The following is an 18,855-nucleotide window of genomic DNA, read 5'->3' as shown; positions in this document are numbered from 1 at the left end:
AAGGCTACGATCAAAGGTGAACGGCCGAAGTGTTCGAGCTGTCGCGAACGAGAAAGACCGATCCGCCCGTAGGGACGCCCGACGGGAAAAGAAATACTGGGATCATTCTACGAGCAGGAGCTGCAGCCCGTCCACCATCTTTCCTCGTACGATAAGCGACTCATATCCGCGGTGATTAGAAAGAAGAAAATTAACGGAGTATTGCACTACTTGGTTCGTTGGTTCGGATACGCCAAAGATCACGATTCTTGGGTGCCCGCCAGCGATGTCAGAAAATGAATTTTACGTGTATCTGCTCTCGAACGCTAGCATGGACCTGTACCCATCCAACACGCTGAATGACTTCACGATCGCGTTAGATAAGCCGCTACACCTGGATGATTCGTACGTCGTCGGTCTAGAGGGATTTTCCATTCCCAACAGCTTGCTGAACGTGAACCAAGCGCCTGATAACCTGATAACGCTATCAACAGAGAAGTGGCAAACAAAACAGCTCACGTTCGAAGACACGGACACGCTATTGAATAAAATATTCCCCGAATATGGGATAGAGTGGACTTACGAGGAAGATCACTACGTGTTTAAGCTACCGTCGCGCGTGCGCTCGGTGAAATTAATCGACAGACCGCTGCATCTCGCCTTTGGAATCGTCGACATCGATGGAGATCATCCGGAGGGCGGTAAAGTACGCGCCGTCCCAAATGTGTTACCGCTCGCCGAGGAAAGAGCCGTTATGATGCGAGTTCGCCGGGTGATAGTGATCAATAACGATCTAATTTTAGAACCCCGATCGCTAATTACCGACACATTCAACGAATTCTTCAGAGCGACGAACGATACAGAATCACGGGTGGAATACAAAGACAACACTTACTCGCTTTCTCTCCCGACGAATTTCAACTTGTCGACCGAGTTCCTGGACCTCATTCAGGTGAAGCACATCCATGTTGAAGGATCCCGAAAGCGCATCACGTGTAATCCCATAGTGAAGACGTACCGCGTCCACATAAACACTCAAGAGACGGAAAGTCGGTGCATTTCACTTCCACCGAATTACTACGAAACACCCGAAGCTCTCGTGAGCGCCATCCATGAGCGTCTGCAGCCGGAGGCTTCCCTCACGTACGATGCGTGGGCGAGGAAGTGTTCGTTGAGCTTGCGGGAAAACGTGTCGCTTACATTATCCGATTACTTTGCGTTTCTTACTTAATTACTGGGTTTCGGCGCGAAAACCGTATTCACCGAAAACGATACGGGCGTCGACGAAGTGACCATAGATCTTCCCATTAACTGTATTATGATATACACGGATCTCGTCACGCCCTCCGTAGTGGGAAACGGGCGGCATCCGATACTGAAATTAATTCCATTCGTATACGATAGAACGAAAGAACAACTGAGTTTCAGCTTTCTACCCGTTCAGTATTTTAAGTTAGTGCAGCGCGAAATTTCCTCAATCACCGTCTCTATACGCGACGACACGGGTCACAAGCTACCGCTACAAAATCGCGGTAGATCGACGCTGACGCTGCACTTTAAGCATGTACACTAAAGCGGTACCAATCTACGGATTTGGCGTTCCGACGGTATACAGGTCGCACCTGTACCAGAGGGGAGGCAATTTCTTTTCTCAGCTCGGGCGTTTCGCTATTCCACTCTTTAAACGCGTATCGCCCTACTTAAAAAAGACGGCTGTTGCGGCCGCTAAGCGCGTGGCCAAACATCTGTCGGACGGAGACTCTTTCCGAAGTGCGCTTAAAAGACGGGCGAAAGATACGGGCCGTGAAATTCTCCGCGACCTCGGAGGGGCTGGCGGGCGAAGAAAGAGGAGAAAACCGGACGTCTTCGATGGCATAAATCACGCTGGTTGCGCAGCCACAATTTAGTTGCGAGATGGACACGATTAACGTCGTACATCCCGACACTCCTCTGTTGGATAAGTCGGAAACACAGTTATTTTCCGTGCCGGGAACGCAGTGGCATATACTGAAGGGGGAATATGAGGCATTCTACCCGGTCGCTGACATATCCTCCGTCATAGAGTTCCAGCTTTCGAATTTGGGGCATCACTATCTCGATTTGAACTCCGCGTACATAGTGACGAAAGTCCGCATCGTACGTAACGATGGTTCGCTACCGGAAACACAGGTTGGCGATCGGACGACCTACGACGAGGTCTACCCCGTCAACGCGTTCGCCAGCTCGCTTTTCAAGAACGTAGCCGTCTTCTTGAATCAGACCATGATTACGAATAATGATTTGTATAGCTATAGGAGCTACTTGGATATTTTGCTTCACGCCAGCACCACGGAGCAAAATACCGTGCATAAAGCAGGTCTGTACACGCAAGAAGAAGCGCGTCAAACGGAAAACAACATTCGCGCTCGTGGACCGACCGAACGACACAACCTCACACGTGGCGGCAAGACCATCGACCTGGTTTCCAAGATCAACTCGGACATTTTCCTGCAGCCTAAGCTACTCATATCGGGAGTGGAAATTAGGCTTGTTTTTTATCAAGGCTCCGACGCGTTTCGCATTATGAAGACCGATCAGGAGCACCACATGCATAAAGTGGAAATCATGAGTGCCACCTTGTACATAAAGAAAATCACCGTGTCTCCCAGCCTATTCCTCGGACACGAAACGGAATTGCAGCAGCGCAAGGCTCTCTACACACTGGCCGGAAGTGAATCGCGTATTCGTTTGCTACCAGTTGGCAACCTGGATGCATGCCTGGAAGATTTATTTCCAGAGAAGATACCATCTAAGGTGGTGGTCGCATTCGTGCCCACCCTAGCCTACCAGGGAGCATTCAATCGGGACCCGTACCGATTCGTGAACTGCGACATTGAGTCGGCGACGCTCACCGTGAACGGGACGCAGCGAATAGACACGTTCGACTTCAACAATAACCTGAACCACCGAAGCTACTTCAACTTCCTGGAGCAGCTGTGTGAGAAGCACGTCTCCTACGAATACGACCACTACGTTGGAAACAAGTTCCTACTGTACTACGACCTGGATCCCGATCAATCCTCCGTCCACCTGTCACCGATCAGGCGTGGAAACGTTCGTCTGCAACTCAAGTTCCGACGTGCCTTGGCCGAACCCACGACCGTATTGATACTGTCCGAGAGTGTGCGAATTATGTCCATCGATAAGAACAGGAACGTCACACTGGATTAGCGATGTTCGAGCAAGATATCGAGAGACTCCTGAAGTACAACGATTACACTTCGGCACTCTTCCGTGGTGTATACGCTCGAGACGACCGTCTGCCCGCACTGGATAGACCGGGTATAATCGTGGTGAACACCGATCGGCGACAGCAGGCTGGGGAGCACTGGATTCTGTATGCGAAAATGAAGGATGACCTCATCTACTTTGATTCCTTCGGATTGCCACCCATCGAACCTGAGTTGAAACGCCTCATCGTCGACGAATATAATGATGTCTGTATTCAAAGCCTGTATTCTCCAATGTGTGGTGTGTACTGTTGTATCGCGGCGACATTTTTGGCGAAAGGGAAATCACTGAAGAGCATTGTATCCCTGTTTTCCGATAATCTCGCCGCTAATGACCTAAAATCAATAAAGCTGCTAGAAAAGTTGTTTGTTGCTTAAAAACGCCTGGTGTCCTTTATTCTCTATAGCTCCCCCACAAACTATACTTGCTTAGTCAATGAATACACGCTATAGCTCCCTATCATATCATTCTATCAATACAGCTTCCCATCATATCAGCCTATCTTCCTAATCCATTACAACAACGCAACACTTAAAATCAGAAATACATGTATTTTTATTTTACTGCTGATTACATATGGGACGCTCGCTGGTCTCGCGGTCACTTCTTCTTCGCGTGAGTAAAGATGATGTCGGGCGATGCGACTCTTTTACCATCCCTGAATCTCTCCTTCTTCTCTAGTTTCAGATCTGGTAATTCTCGCATTTCTTGCAAATCTTCATCTGTGAGTCGCTTAAAACGACTGGGCAGGTACACCTTTACGCGTTTATCGTTGTCCATCAGGAGTTCCACGTACACGGACTCGCCGTACATAGTATCCACTTTGCGCAAGTCCAACACGTCGAGCTTTTCGTTGTTCAGAACAGTGCTCATTTTCTGAATGTCCCCATCACCGGGTTTCTTTAGTTTATCCAGCTTCTCGAAAATAGATTACATATCTCTCAGCGCAAGTTTCTACGCACGCCAAATGAACTGAAAATGAGGACAACTATTACCTAACTTTCCTCATCTTGAAGACAATAGTGAAACATACCTTTCTCGTTGTGCGCTTCACCGAGAGTCAACCGACGGAAGTAGCTTCACAGACCTCAAATGAGTTGTATATATCGCAACTTTTATATAAAGCACCCCTGGAGGAGCGCAAGGGTGGTGCGATTCTGTTTACACAATCACGCAGGAACAGCATGTGATTTATGATGCGCGCGCACGCACGCGAAGGACATTTGGAACTTCTTGGAAACCAAAGTGCATAAGCGAACCCTTTGTTTTTGGTTACAGAAAGCTTGCGGATATAAAACAGATGGCCCAACTTGTTGAGACATGCAGCGCCGCGGCCGAGGCTCCATGACCTCATTTCTTCACAAACGTGATTTACGACCTCCAAAGCATGGCAGTACGCGAGCTTTGATATAAAACAGATGGCCCCAACGTGTTGGGATGGCCGATGAAGCTCCGTGACCTCATTTCTCCTCCGTGACCTCATTTCTCGCAACACATGATTTACGACTGCCAAAGCATGGGAATATGCGAGCTTTGATATAAAACACATGGCCCCAACGTGTTGACACGTGCACCACGACCGGGAAGGCCCCTTGACCTCATTTCTTGGAACACATGATTTACGACTACCAAAGCATGGGAGTACCCGAGCTTTGATATAAAACAGATGGCCCCAACGTGTTCTGACGTGCAGAGTGGCCGATGAAGCTCCGTGACCTCATTTCTCGGAGAACGTGATTGACGACCTTCAAAGCATGGGAGTACACGAGCTTTGATATAAAACAGATGGCTCCAACATGTTGGGATGGCCGATGAAGCTCCGTGACCTCATTTCTCCTCCGTGACCTCATTTCTCGGAACACATGATTTACGACTGCCAAAGCATGGGAATATGCGAGCTTTGATATAAAACACATGGCCCCAACGTGTTCTGACATGCAGCAAGGCTGCTGGTTTATAAGCCGCGCGATCGCCTCAGGGGGGAACAGTCGGCTTTCACTCGCTTCAAAAGTAAGTTATTCGCCTCACTTGTTGCACGTTTCTTACGGATCCGTTTATTTTCAGTGCCTCGGTGTATGTTCTGCTTTTTGGATCCTCACGATATCGAGGATGAATCGGACGACGATTCTCGGGACGGCGCACCTCCTACACTGTCTGCTCACGTGATGCGATTGCACCCCGACGTGGATACATCTTTCCTGCCGTTCTTCCAGACTGACAGTGCATTTAGAGGTGTCGTTAAAAGGTTCGTGCTATTGGCATCTGTTCACGATCAGGGAGTAGAGGATTTGCGAAAATATTTAATGAGTCACTTTCACGATATGGTCGCTATATTGAGAGCGCAAAGAATACCCTTTAGGTTTTGCATTTGTTCGGATGTTTTAATGGTAAAGGAAACTCGTGGGGAGATAATCGCGCACATTGCCCACTTTATGGCGTTTGCTCGCGAAGTCCACAGCGACGGAGCCATCGTGAATACCCTGATGGATGTGATTCAGGAGTCCACGGGACGCGTAGAAAATTATCAGCGGGAAGGGAGCGGGTTCGTGTCCACCGACGTCCAAAACGTTCAAATGTGCATTTCCGCCGTGAAAACGAAAAAATTCGGATGCAATGGGACACTTCCCGATCATTTGGCTAAGCGCAGGAACGTGCTAACAAATATTCATTTACCGGCACGTAAGAAGGGTGAGTGTTTTAAATACAACACGCTCGCCCTCCTGCATCCACAGAGTTGGAATACATGGTCAAAAAAATATGAAAATTATGCAGCGGAGTACTGGTGGCCTAGTCGCTTCCCCGTTTCCTACTCTGACCTGGACGAATTCGAAGACAAAAACATGATATCCGTGTACGTATACGAGTACGTCGATCAGGGAGTGCACGTGTCGCGACCTCCAAAACTCGAGTATGAAAAGAAAATTCACTTATTGGCTATAGACCAGCATTTTTTTGGAATCAAGTCCCTCGAGCGGTTACTGATTAGGAAAGACAAGCGTTTCGTCTGCGAGCGTTGCACGCGCTCTTTTAACAAGGAAGAGAGCATGGCGAAACATCGTCGCCTGTGCGCGGACGTAAACGAAATCATATTGGAATTTTGCGAACCAGGCAAAAACTTTGTAGAGTTTACTAAAATACAGTGCAAGCAGCAGTACAACTACGTCGTCGCGTTGGACACGGAGAGCGTACTCGCGCCCAGTGGTGTTGGCATGCAGCGTCACGTCACCTCGAGCTTCTGTGCCGTGCTCGTACGCACCCACGACTCGAAGGTGATGCGCATCAGGACGCACCACGGTGAAGATTCTGCGAGGCAGTGCGTCAGAGCTTTGATGGAAATGCGGGACGAGATGATCGCCCTGAACGCCTGCCCCGCGGAAATGGTGCTGAATGATGAGCAACGAGCACGGCACAGAGCTGCCACCCACTGCGCGTACTGCGGGCGGGAGTTCGCGCAAGATCTACCCCGTGTCCGGCACAACGACCATTCCAAGCGTTGTACTGCCGGCGAGACAAATTACATCGCGACGCTGTGTAACCCCTGTAACGTGGCGTGCACGACGCGGGAAAAACTGCCCATCATGGTGCACAATCTGGCCTACGATTTGGCTGGACTACTGCGGGAATTTCACCTTCTCGGGTGGAAGCGACCTCCCTTCATCGTGGCCAGTTCCGTGGAAAAAATCCGATCGTTCGAAATTGGCACCTTCCTATTCAGAGATACCATGCAGTACCTAAATTCGTCGCTGGGAGAGCTCGTGGAAACCGTCAAATCCATGGGGGGCGTAGAGGCGTTCCAATGCCTGAAGCAGGTATTTGGAGACGACTACAAAATTTTGCTGCGTAAAGGTGTATTCCCGTACAGCCACGTTAGCTCGTTCGCGGTCTACGACGAATTGGCTCTGCCGGCAAAATCCGCCTTCTGAAACGATCTGACGGGGGAGGATATAAGCGATGAAGACTATCAGTACGCGCTGCACGTATTTGAACGTTTTGGATGCTCGAATCTGAGGGATTATAATGCATTGTACCTGAAAACAGATGCCCTGTTACATGCTGACGTAATGCAGCACTTCCGACGCCTGTGCTACGACGCGCGCAGTTTGGAATTGCTTCATTGCGTTTCTCTGGCATCCTATTCGTGGCAATGCGCTCTAAATTACACGCGGGCAAAATTGGAGCTGATCATCGACGAGGACATGTTCCGGACCATCGAATCGGGTGTTAGAGGCGGACTCTGTCAGGCGAGCAGGCGTCATTTACGGGCTAACAACCCGCTGTGCAGTGGCTACGATCCCAATAAAGAGGAGGTGTACATATCGTACATAGATTGCAACAATCTTTACGGATTCAGTATGATAAAGCACCTCCCCGTCGGCGATTTCGAATGGGTTGAGGATTTTAGCTCCGTGGATTTTATGCGTCATCCCACAGATTCGGATGTGGGATACGTGTACGTGTGCGATTTGGAGTATCCAAAATCTATCCACGCGCTGACGCGGTACTTCCCCCTGGCTCCTGAGAAGGCAGTCGTCCCGAAGGAATGGCTCTCGCCATTCCAGCGAGGGCTCCTCGAAGAGTTAATGTATAAGCCGGCGAACAGCAAAAAGCTGCTGCTCACGTGCAAGGACAAGGTCGAGTACGTTGTTCATTACGCGCTGCTCGCTCTCTATTGTAGACTGGGCATGCGGGTGACAAAAATTCACCGAATTCTAAAATTTCGTCAGGCACCATTCCTGCGTCCCTACATCGAGGACAATGTTGCCAGACGCGTCGCATCGAGCACGACGTTCGAGAAAAATTTCTATAAAATCTCAAATAATGCGGTCTTCGGGCGTACGCTACTAAATAAATTTAATATGCGGGACATTCGAGTAGCCTTCGATGAGGAGACAGCGAGTCGCCTCGGGAGCCAGGTGGAATGCGCGCGAATGGAAATTTTGTCCCCCGATTGCGTCATGTACGAAATGCGCAAAAGAAAAGTGCGATGCGATTTCCCCCTGCAGATTGGCTTCACGATTTTAGAACTGAGTAAGTTAACCATGTACTCGTTCTACTATGAAACCCTGTTGAGTAAGCTCACTTGTCCGGTGATTACGTGCTACTTTGACACGGATTCTCTGATCCTCGGCCTATTCTGCAAGGACTATGAAGATCAGTTACGCGCGATCGCCGACGACCATTTAGATTTGTCTTCCTTCGATCGTGATCATCCACTGTACAGCGAGAGGAATCGCGGTAGACTTGGCGCGTTCAAAAGTGAAACGGGTAGCGTACCCATTGAGGAAGTAATATGCTTGAAAGCCAAAATGTATTCCATCAAATTAGCCGGGGGAAAACAAATTGCAAGAGCTAAAGGGGTCAAAAAGGACATTGTGCGCAAACACCTCCTCCATGATACGTACCGCGATACCCTATTCAAGCACGCTAGCGTATCGCACGAACAGGTGTCAATAGTGGGAAAGAAACAGTGCATGTACACCATCAGAAATGTGAAAAGAAGTCTGGTGGCGTACGACGACAAACGATACCTCTACAATGACGTGGACTCCTACCCGTACGGAAGCTGCGAATATGGTAAGCTCGAGTGGATGACGTAGATAGCGAGATTTCACCTGGCGTTCTTTCCCCCCGCCGCACAGATAATGCAGTGGATGAGTAGGAGTAGCATCATTTGACCTGCGTCACTGGAAGGATGTGGCACCTCGTTCTCTTCTCGCTCGTCTCGTGCGCGCTGGCGCTGGACGCTGGCAACTGCACTGCGAGCATCAAGCTCGAGAAGGATAAGCACACGTACGCACACGAATGCCCTGGCGACATCTTGGCCATCAGAGAGTGGCACGTGGTACCTATGCGATCCGGTATTAACCTGAATAGGAACGCTACTGGATCGATGCGCGCGTGCCTTCACTCGCTGGACGTGAGCGACAGCTACGAAGATATCCAGTGCACGCGGATGTGCCCGCTCACGGAGGACGAAATTTTTCTCAGCCGCTGTCCCAGAGATGTCTACATGATCCGTCACTTCCGTGGAACCATGCCCAGCATCAAAGGAATCAATCTCTCCAAGACCGCCATGCTTTTTCTCAAACATGTACTCAATAAACGTTGAAAGGTATTTTTTCCCTGTCTGTCTGAGATAAAGCCGCAGCAGGGTCGCTGCCGAGTGCGCCATCTGGCGGGCGCTAACGAAGGCTATGTTCAGCGGGCTTAGTCAGCCAATCAGTGGGCTTAGAATGGGGCCAATCGGTAGGCTTAAACGGGGGACGGCCAATCAGAGGGCTTAGAAAGTCTGGAAAATGTGGAGAGTGATCAGTAGGCTTCGAATGGACCAATCAGCGGAGCCAGTTAATCGGCATAAAGGGGCGGAGCTGTGCTCAGCGATACGCATGCACCAATCAGCGTGAAGTGGGCAGAGCCGAGTAATTAGCATAAAGGGGCGGAGCTACAGTCAACCAATCAATGATCAGTAGGCTTAGCACGGGCCATTCAGCGTGAACTGGGCGGAGCTAATGGCGGCCAATCAGATGGCTTTGGATTTGGCTTGTGTTGGCTTAGAACTGGATTGTGTTGGATTATAACTGGATTATGGCTTAGAATTGGATTGGAATTGCATTAGAATTGGATTGGAATTGGATTAGAGAAAACTCTTGGCTATAGGACTTCTTTCTATACTACTCACGCATTCTCAAATTACACTGATTGTGCAGCGCTACAATACTTGTAGATGCCACGAGGCAGCCGTGTCGACGTCTGCACTGGTGCTCATACGAAGATATTTACACGGCTGGTCGTAGCTACTAATAAACTTTCCGTTCATCTGGTTTGTTACGTTTCAGCTGGACAGTGAGTCTCGCACTCTTACGCAAGGCAGGTGCACGTGCAAAGCGGGAATTAATGGCAAATGCAAGCACGCAGCTGCCGTTTGCGTGCATGTCAACAGTGCCGAGGATGACTCCAGGACAAGTAGGCCACAAGAATGGGGAAAGCCTAGTAAAAAGCCGCAGCGCGATCAAGGAAAACTCACTTCAGATTTGTTTCCAGGTATGAATATGATGCACTCATTCCTCATAAGAGTTACAGCAGCTTGATATACCCGACCTGTTCCATGCATGCACTGCACCTTGTTGTTGAAGGTTACTAGTAATGTTCTAGACAGGCTGTCCTACGCAAGACTTGCTTCTCGGTGCCCCTTTGCATATTATGTCCCGCCATAAAATAATTATGATAAATTAATCCCTGATGTTGCATACATGCATTTTTCTTTTTTTGCCAATTGTTTGAGCTTTTAATGGTTTTCTGATTTTTTGTTGTCTTTGTCACTGACTTTCTGTTCTCGCTCTCAGCTGGGCCTCTGAAATGTAAGAGAGGTACAGTGCCAGATCCTCCAGCACCTGTGATGGAAGCATTTCCTTCCATACACTGCTCCCTTGTCCAGGTTTTGACCTCAATGAAGAAGACCGAGGTGGAAAGGGATTGTGAGGCTCTCCTCAGGGATCTCGTCTCTGAAGTGTCCGAGGAGGTGGAAAGGGCACGGCTCACTCCGTACCTAGCAGAGATGAACCGACGTGACAGGGTGTGGCACTTCATGGAATGGACAAGGACACGCGAAGGCCGACTGATGCTGGTAGCGAAAGATTTCTGCGCCACATTAGATGAAACAGCACAGGAATTTTACTCTGACAACGTGATTTTGGAAGATGACACGGCGCACCTGGCAGCACTTACAATGGGGCAACCGGAAAATGAGCGGTAGGTTGTCATATACTTGATCTATTACATAGATGAGTGATGGCATTTGTAGTTCTTTACTAGGTCCCAGGTTCGTGAGATGGTGTAGTATAGTAGGGGCTAGTATTTACCATACAGTGTGTTCATGCTAAATGTGAACGGGATCTCAGAAATGATGTGCTGTCATAGGCTAACTGATACGTTTCCTGAGAAGCTTGTATAAGAAACACGTAGACCTTGCAATGCAGCATCTGTTTCCTACAGAAGTGTTCAAGCAACGACATCAGTTTTTCCGCGGCAGGTCGAGTTACGAGAAGTCCTGTTGACATTTGGTGTGGACACCCTGTATAGACTTTGTTAGCATTTTCGTTCATTACCCCCATGTGGTTCAAGGAACGAAAATACAGGATCACGAGCTCCACTGCACATCAAATCAAGACCCGGAAAACAAAGTTTAAAGAGCTGGCTGCCATCATGATGTCGAGGAAAACGTTCAGCAGTGCTGCAACGCAGTACGGTATGCATGACGACATCACCTGACTTCCAGCAATTTTTCTTTTTCACTGTTTGGCACAAATAGGTTCCTCCCTGCTTTCACCAGGTCAATGTAACTAAATAGTACAGAGTAATTCTTTTTTTCACAGGCATTGCAACTGAAGGGTGCGCTCGAGACGTGCTACAGAATCATCTTGGCATTCCAATTATACAGGTTAGTCATGGAGCACCTCAGTATGCTTAAACAAGCCTTGCATATGACATCCGATATTTACTGGCATGCTTTCTTGTCTCTAGGATCCTGCAGTATCATTGCTATGCATCTTCAGTTACTTCTCATCTCCACAGAAACATTACGATTGGTTGTGTAGTAACACCAGTCCTCCACAGGTAACCGAGGATGCGGCTGTAGAGTATGTACCACTGCGCCAATCTACAACGTTGCAAGCTCATTGGCCCAGGCTGCGTGCGCGCTCCGATTGGTCGACAACGTTTTGAAATCGCATTTTGTACGCGCGCATGTGTGTGCAGCGTCCCGGCGGCCGTTTCAGCATAGTTTCGAAATAGCTCGCATCGGTCGGCACGGCGTCCGTCCTCTTGTGTTCTGTGTTTCGGTGATGTCAATCGGCAGAACAGTTTGTGATTCTACGCGTGTTGTGCTGTTCCTGGACACGACTATTATCCCACGTACAGTCTATCAACTACGGAACTGGAATGCTTCGTGGGCTGGTGCGGTTGGAGCGTGAAGAACGCGTTCGAGCGCCGTCGGATTTTGAGGCCTCACAACAAAGACAGGATTACGATTACGTGCCACACAAGCGCCTTTTCCGCTCTGCAAACAACGAAAGAAGATGCTCATCATTAAATCGGCCGGCAAGGCGTCCTCTTGTGTTCCGTGTTTCGGTGATGTCAATCGGCAGAACAGTTTGTAGAAGTGTTCGCTGGTTTATTCATGCGTCGATGTGATTCAACATGTGTTGTACTGTTCCTGGGCACGACTATTATCCGACGAACAGTCTATCAACTCCGGAACTGGAATGCTTCGTGAGTTGGAGCGGTTGGAGAGTGAAGAACAAGCGCGGGCCCCGTCGGATTTCGAGAGCTGTGTTCGTTTTGCTTCAAGTTCGAACTTAGTTACAGTGCGTCAGCAACGGACTTTGTATTCACAGTGCATCCATGTATCAGATCTTTGAATCAGTGCTTTGTGTCAAATAAATATTTCTGTTAGCCAAAAGAAGCTTCAGTTATTTTGAATATCGGGTAACGGTGGTAGGCGTGAAATCCGGTAGAAGTCGATGGTAGCCAGAACCGGTCGAAAGGTCAGCCAAAGTTAAGGCTCCTGATTGGCCGACTGGCATTGCATAATTTCTACAACGTTGCACTCTCATTGGTCGTGTGCCCAGTGTTGTGTGAATTATCTCAAACTATGGGCGCTATGGGGAGCTGTTGGAGCCTGGTAACACCTCCACACGTAAGCATGGTCATATATGTGTGAAGACTCAGTGCCAGAGTTGCAGTGCTCAGTTGCACTATGCAGTGCATTGAGCTGTTCTGCATTCTAGCCATACTGCAGGGAACTCTCAGTAAGTCAAACATCCGACACTAGGAGTACCTGTGCATGTAATGAGCTCATCATAATGTCGTAGTCACATGTAATATAGTCATGTATGTAATGTCATGTATGTAAAGTCATGTATGTAATGTAGTCACACTATTGCTTGATCCGAACAAACTTTCCTGGATGCCAAATGTTTGACTTGCTGAGGGTTTACTGTACATTTAGACCCTGAAGTTTTAGAGTTTAACAGTATTTTTCCCCGAACATGCACCCCGAATCGAGGGTCGCCAATTCGGGGTTAAACCGGATTACAACCAGTTAATTATTTTAAAAAACTGAATAAACAGTACGATGAACATTAATTCTTCAACCCCCAATTGCAAAAGAAACACAGCTTCAGGGTCTATGTAAATTATGTACTAAATTACACAGTCCGTTAATATCAAGCATGTGTTTCAGACTGGCCTTGTTGTCATGCACGAGCAACCGTGGCTGTGTTGCAGCCCCGATGGGATTGTCCAAGCAGGAGGCACGAACGCTGTCATAGAGATCAAGTGCCCCCACCGCTGCAAGGATACAGTCATCGTCGACTATGAAGCGCAGACCTCAAATGTGGATTACTTGAAGTTTCTAAATGAGCATTTAGTTCTGCACAGAAATCGCAAGTATTTCACACAGCTGCAGCTCCAGATGTATGTGCTGAATGTGTGCAAGGGGTTCTTTTTTGTGTTCTCGCCAAAGCAGTCAGTCATCCTAGAAATCACACGAGACGACTCTTTTCTTGCTGAGCTTGTGCCCAAGTTGGAATTCTTTTATTTTACATATTTTTTGCCTGAACTAAGCAAGTAAAGAACACTTTTGACAGCTTCCTTCTAGTGAGTTTTGATAATTGGGCTTTGCAGATTAACAAGGGCTGCACAAACTTTCATGACTTTATCCATGTGCGGTATAAGAGACAGGGGTATGCAGTTGCTTAACACTTGGTAGATCTTCAGCCTCTGGATCACACGCTCAACATGTATCCGCACTTGGGCAATTATCAATGTTGACCGCATGTCTTCCACGGAAAGCTGCCCTCCTCCGGTGTTAAATGGTGGCATCACAAGGACAGCACCATGTTCTTTCATCGTGGTAGCAATTGATGGGAATCCCTTGTCACTAAGGGCTAGGTCACCTGGCAGCACGTGCGTGAGAAATCTGGAGTTTCTTGTGATATAAGAATCGGAGTGCCTTCCGCCGTATGGCTCCGAAATAAAGGCGATCATTCCATTGGGAATAATTCCCACCAGCCACTTCAGGGTATAGCAACCTTTATAGTTGGAGTATAAATAGTGCTGCTGTTCAGGTTTGGACGGGGTTTGGGTCTTCACTTCCGTGCAATCTATAATAAAGGTACATTCGGGGTAGTTCCTTGTAAAGCATGGGGGCATAGTGTCCTTGATGGTAGCTCTGGGAGGGACGAAGACCCACTGCTCCAGCTTAATACTCAGATGATCCAAGGTCTGGCGGAAGATGTGTGCTGCAGTTGACTTGTTGATCCCGAAGAGTGCGGCAAGCGCTGTTAATCTGATCCCTAGCTTGAGTTTCATTAGCATGAGGACCAGTCTGTCCTCCTTTGTCACATCTGCAGCACGCTGTCGCTGGTCTGGGAGAAGGCTAAGCAGCAGGGCAAATACTGCCATTGATACACCACAGAGGTCATGCAGAGCCTTCTCACATTTCCGTAATGTATCAAACCCTTTGAATGCGCATGTTCTTCTCCACCTTTTGGTTTGGCGTGGTGCCTAAACTAGGAGAAAGCAAAGCAGATTACAATATGGCACAGGTAGCATGTCGCATGAAAACAAGTGAACAAATGAGAGTTATTTGGTTACGTGCCTCTGCCTCTCCCTTGTCGCAGTGGGTAACTTGACTCGTACCAATGGAGCCATCTGTAGCAGACAGCAGTATCTTCAGCTGCCCACTTGGCAGTGGCCCATCTGTCTGCGTTTCCTGGCACAAAAGGATGCAATCCACTTATTAACACCACCCTACACTGACAAGAACAGTGACACTGAAAAGTGAGCCATAGAAAGGGGTTAGTCTTGTAAGATGTCGTACACACCATGTTCACATGTTGTGTTACGGAATGCGCTTCCGCTGCTACGCTTGCAAGCAGCTCTAGCCCGTGATCGATGTCCATTGCAGAATTGTCATCTTGGTCTCGTGCTTCGGGGGTCTGGCATGGTGCAATAGTAGTGTTGTCCACTTCAGGGCAGTCGTCATCGCTAGGCATCTCCACACAGCTGTCCGGAGTGCAGTTGTTTCCTTCCTGCTTCTGACGTCTCGCCCACCTACATAATTTATCAATTATGGTCAACAAAACACTGCCGGATCATGCAGTTATACTTTAGGGAAAATTGTGAGAAGTTGCTGGCAAAAGTCACTTTCCTCATTGAAGTTACTGTGACCAATCACTGCAAAGCTAAACCAGTGCTAACCACTAATTACAGTAATTGTTTGCATAGTTGTGAAATTATTGCTTGTATGTAACTAAGTTACTGCACATGAGTGGCCAACGCCTGAGCTTTGTACCAATTAAGCACTGCTTTTGTACATCACACAACCGTGCAGCATGAAAATTTCAGAAGGTTCACGAACCGTTTGTGCCTTTTGCCATTGGGGGCTTTCTTCCTGTACACCGCCGGGAATATGGTAGGTATGTAGGCGGGATCGGCCTCCACGTTGCTCACTGCGTTGCCGACGAAGTGCCGGCTGCAGATCAATGTCCACTTCTGTGGATTCCATGGGGATCCATCTGGGCTAAAGGTATCAGAGGATGATCAGAATCGTAACAGCACAATGCCTAACACTGTTGGCTTACTTCTTGCGACGAACAGCGGAGATCCAGGCTTGCCGGCGTCTCTTTTCGTACCATTTCCCTGGAAATGTGTAGAATGTTACGGGAGGAGCAGCGTTTGCTCCTGTCAAGGTGTTGTTGCTACATCCCACTACGCAGCAATAGAAAGCTTTAGTCTTCTTTGCCGGGACAACGTTTTCCGCCATTTCGCTGCGCCTCCGTTCGTACAGCGCGGGCTTCTGGCCGCTCCGTGGCTTCGTCGTACTTTAGATAAGTTTTGAGAGCTGGCGCCAGGGGAGAAATACGGCGCTGCGGTAGCTCGGGAAACTCCAGCCCAACGTCCCTATGGTAGCGGGTATTAGGTCCCACTGTCAAAGTTGTCACTCTTGTCAAGTGTCGTCCCCTCCTAGGACTAAAGACCGCGTGCCCATTGCACCACTTACAAGGCCGCAAGTGCCATTCAAAGTTGTGTATATAGATTGTATCGGACCGCTCGAACCCCCTTCCGCACGGGGGCACCGGTATGCTCTGTGTATAGTTGATCTATGTACGCGATGGGCTGAAGTGATACCGTTACGAACACTAACAGCAAAGGCAACTTGCCAAGCATTATTGGATTTGTTCTCCCGGTACGGCACACCGGAGACGATTTGTTCTGATCAAGGAACAAACTTTGTATCCAAATTGACCGTCGAACTGCACAAATGCTTAGGAGTAAAGCTGCGGTTCTCCACGCCGGAGCACCCACAAAGTAATGGGGTCGTCGAGCGCTGGGATGGCACCTTTAAATCCATGTTGCGGCATGTAATAGCGAATCATGAGCGAGAATGGGACCGGTACATCCGATGTGTATTATGGGCATATAGAGAGGTACCCCACGACATAACGGGAAAATCCCCTTTTGAACTCATGTACGGACGTAGCCCAAATGGTCCGCTGGGCATTTTACAAAAATCGTGGACAGGACAGTGGACGCCCCCAACCGGTCTCAATAGATCGGTGACTCAATACCTGCAAGATCTGCGAGAGAAAATGGCAGAAACTGGGCGCATTGTTGATGAAAGGGAGAACACGTTCAAAGGGATTATGTACAACGGTACAACCTAAGAGCGAAAGTAAAGAAGTTCAATGTCGGTGACGAGGTCTTAGTGTTGGACAGTGGGCCGGTTAGTAAAATGAGGCCAAAGTGGCTGGGACCTATGAAAGTCAAAGAAAAGAGACGGGAAAACAGCTACGTTATTGAGCAGCCAGACGGCAGCGAGAAATGGGTGCACGCAAATAGACTACGACGGTATTATGCAAAGGTGAATAACGTCGGGGTCATCTTTGAGGTTGACGATCAGTTTGGGGAAGTGATAGGTACCCTCACCGCAACAAAGGAGAGGGGCACCCTAAACTTAGCAGAAATTGGGCATGCACATCTGGACAGAAGTCAGAGTGAAGAGCTGGCAGAGGTTATTGAGCAGTTCGCTCATTGCTTTTCAGAAAAGCCGGGTAGATGTAATGCAGGGGCGCATAAGATTACATTGGTGCCGGACGCAAAGCCTGGGTCGTCCTACCCATACAAAGTCCATACGGCGGCGGAACATCCCCGTTTTCCTGCTGGTACGTCAACTGCGTATTCTCGTGACTAATAGCTTGCAACAAGAACTCTTTGCACTCGGCGGCGACGAGTTTCTGCAGCGGTGGCGGTTCCACCCTTCGCTTTTGGTGCAAGGGGGCTCCGTATCTGTCCGAGGTGTCCCTCCGTGAGGTGTCCGTGAACAGTACCCCTCCCATCACTCATCTCTCCCATCACTCGTCTCATGCTCCATCGAATGTAAATAGTGCATATCCCTTTTGTATCATGAAGCGTAGCAGTGTGTATATCGCCCCTCATAGCCTCATGGCTCATAAATTGTAAATATTGTTTTGAGGCGCTGTCCATGTACTGACCGTTCCACGTCGTATTAAATTTTCCTACAACAAAGTCCCCATTGCGTTGAGAGGCGAGGTAGAGCGACAGATCGATCAGCTTTTGGATTGGGATTTCATATACCCCACTGACAGTTCGTTTGCCCACCCAATAGTATGCGTCGCCAAAAAGGACGGATCAGTACGGATGTGCATCGATTACAGGCAATTGAATGCAGTCACCGGACCTGACAGTTTTCCTATGGGGAATACTACAGTGTTGTTATATGAAGTAGCCAAGGCGCGATACATCTCAACCTTAGACTTAACCCGTGGCTATACTGGCAAATTGCCTTAGACCCCGAATGGCAGAAGTTATCTGCATTTGCGTCTCCGCGGGGTCTCTACGCGTGGAAGGTCATGCCATATGGATTGAGGAACTCGGCTGCTACTTTTCAACGCGTAATAAACCAAGTGTTGCATGAGCACAGGGGGTACGCAACGACGTATATCGACGACGTGGCCGTTTACTCAGAAACGTGGGAAATGCATGTATACATCACCTTCAGAGGGTGTTGAGGACGATATCAGAAGCAGGGCTAGTGATCAATCCCGCGAAATGCAGATTTGCGCAAATGAGTGTCAAGTACCTCGGGCACGTAGTGGGATCGGGCATGCATGCCCCTGATCCCGAAAGGGTAAGTGCGATAGTTAACCTCGAGCCGCCAAAATCAAAAACGGAGTTGCGCAGTGCCCTAGGCTTGTTCAACTATTATCGCGACTACGTTCCCCATTACTCAGAAGTAGTCCTGCCGCTAACCAGTCTGATGAATAAAAGGGTACCAAATAGAATACCGTGGAGCAAAGAAGCGGACGATGCGTTCCGCAAAGTAAAAGCTGCACTTGCAGCAGTTCCAGCGCTCGCAGCCCCGGACCCAGAGAAGGGGTACATATTGACTACCGATGCGTCCGAACGGGCAGTTGGAGCGTGCCTGTCACAAGGGACAGATAGTGCAGACAGGCCAAGTTGCCTTTTTAAGCAAGAAGCTAACTCCAACGCAGTCGAGATGGTCGACTACAGAACGCGAAGCGT

General features: G+C 48.8%; 1 protein-coding gene across 1 annotated transcript; it reads right to left on the bottom strand.

Annotated features, from left to right (window-relative positions):
• Nucleotides 1-13,902: 13,902 nt before the first annotated feature.
• LOC135391044 (uncharacterized) lies at nucleotides 13,903-17,648 on the bottom strand. The gene is made up of 6 exons (XM_064621161.1): nucleotides 17,429-17,648; nucleotides 15,894-15,951; nucleotides 15,671-15,832; nucleotides 15,135-15,363; nucleotides 14,915-15,022; nucleotides 13,903-14,814 (listed from the first exon to the last, which is right to left on the bottom strand). The coding sequence occupies exons 1-6, from the start codon at nucleotides 17,646-17,648 to the stop codon at nucleotides 13,903-13,905; spliced, it is 1,689 nt and encodes a 562-aa protein (XP_064477231.1).
• Between the last annotated feature and the right edge of the window lie 1,207 nt (nucleotides 17,649-18,855).

Source organism: Ornithodoros turicata, chromosome 1 (genome assembly GCF_037126465.1).
Source record: "Ornithodoros turicata isolate Travis chromosome 1, ASM3712646v1, whole genome shotgun sequence".
NCBI classification, from domain to species: domain Eukaryota; kingdom Metazoa; phylum Arthropoda; class Arachnida; order Ixodida; family Argasidae; genus Ornithodoros; species Ornithodoros turicata.
Note: the sequence above shows the minus strand (reverse complement) of the source record. Positions and strands in the feature narration are given on the sequence as shown.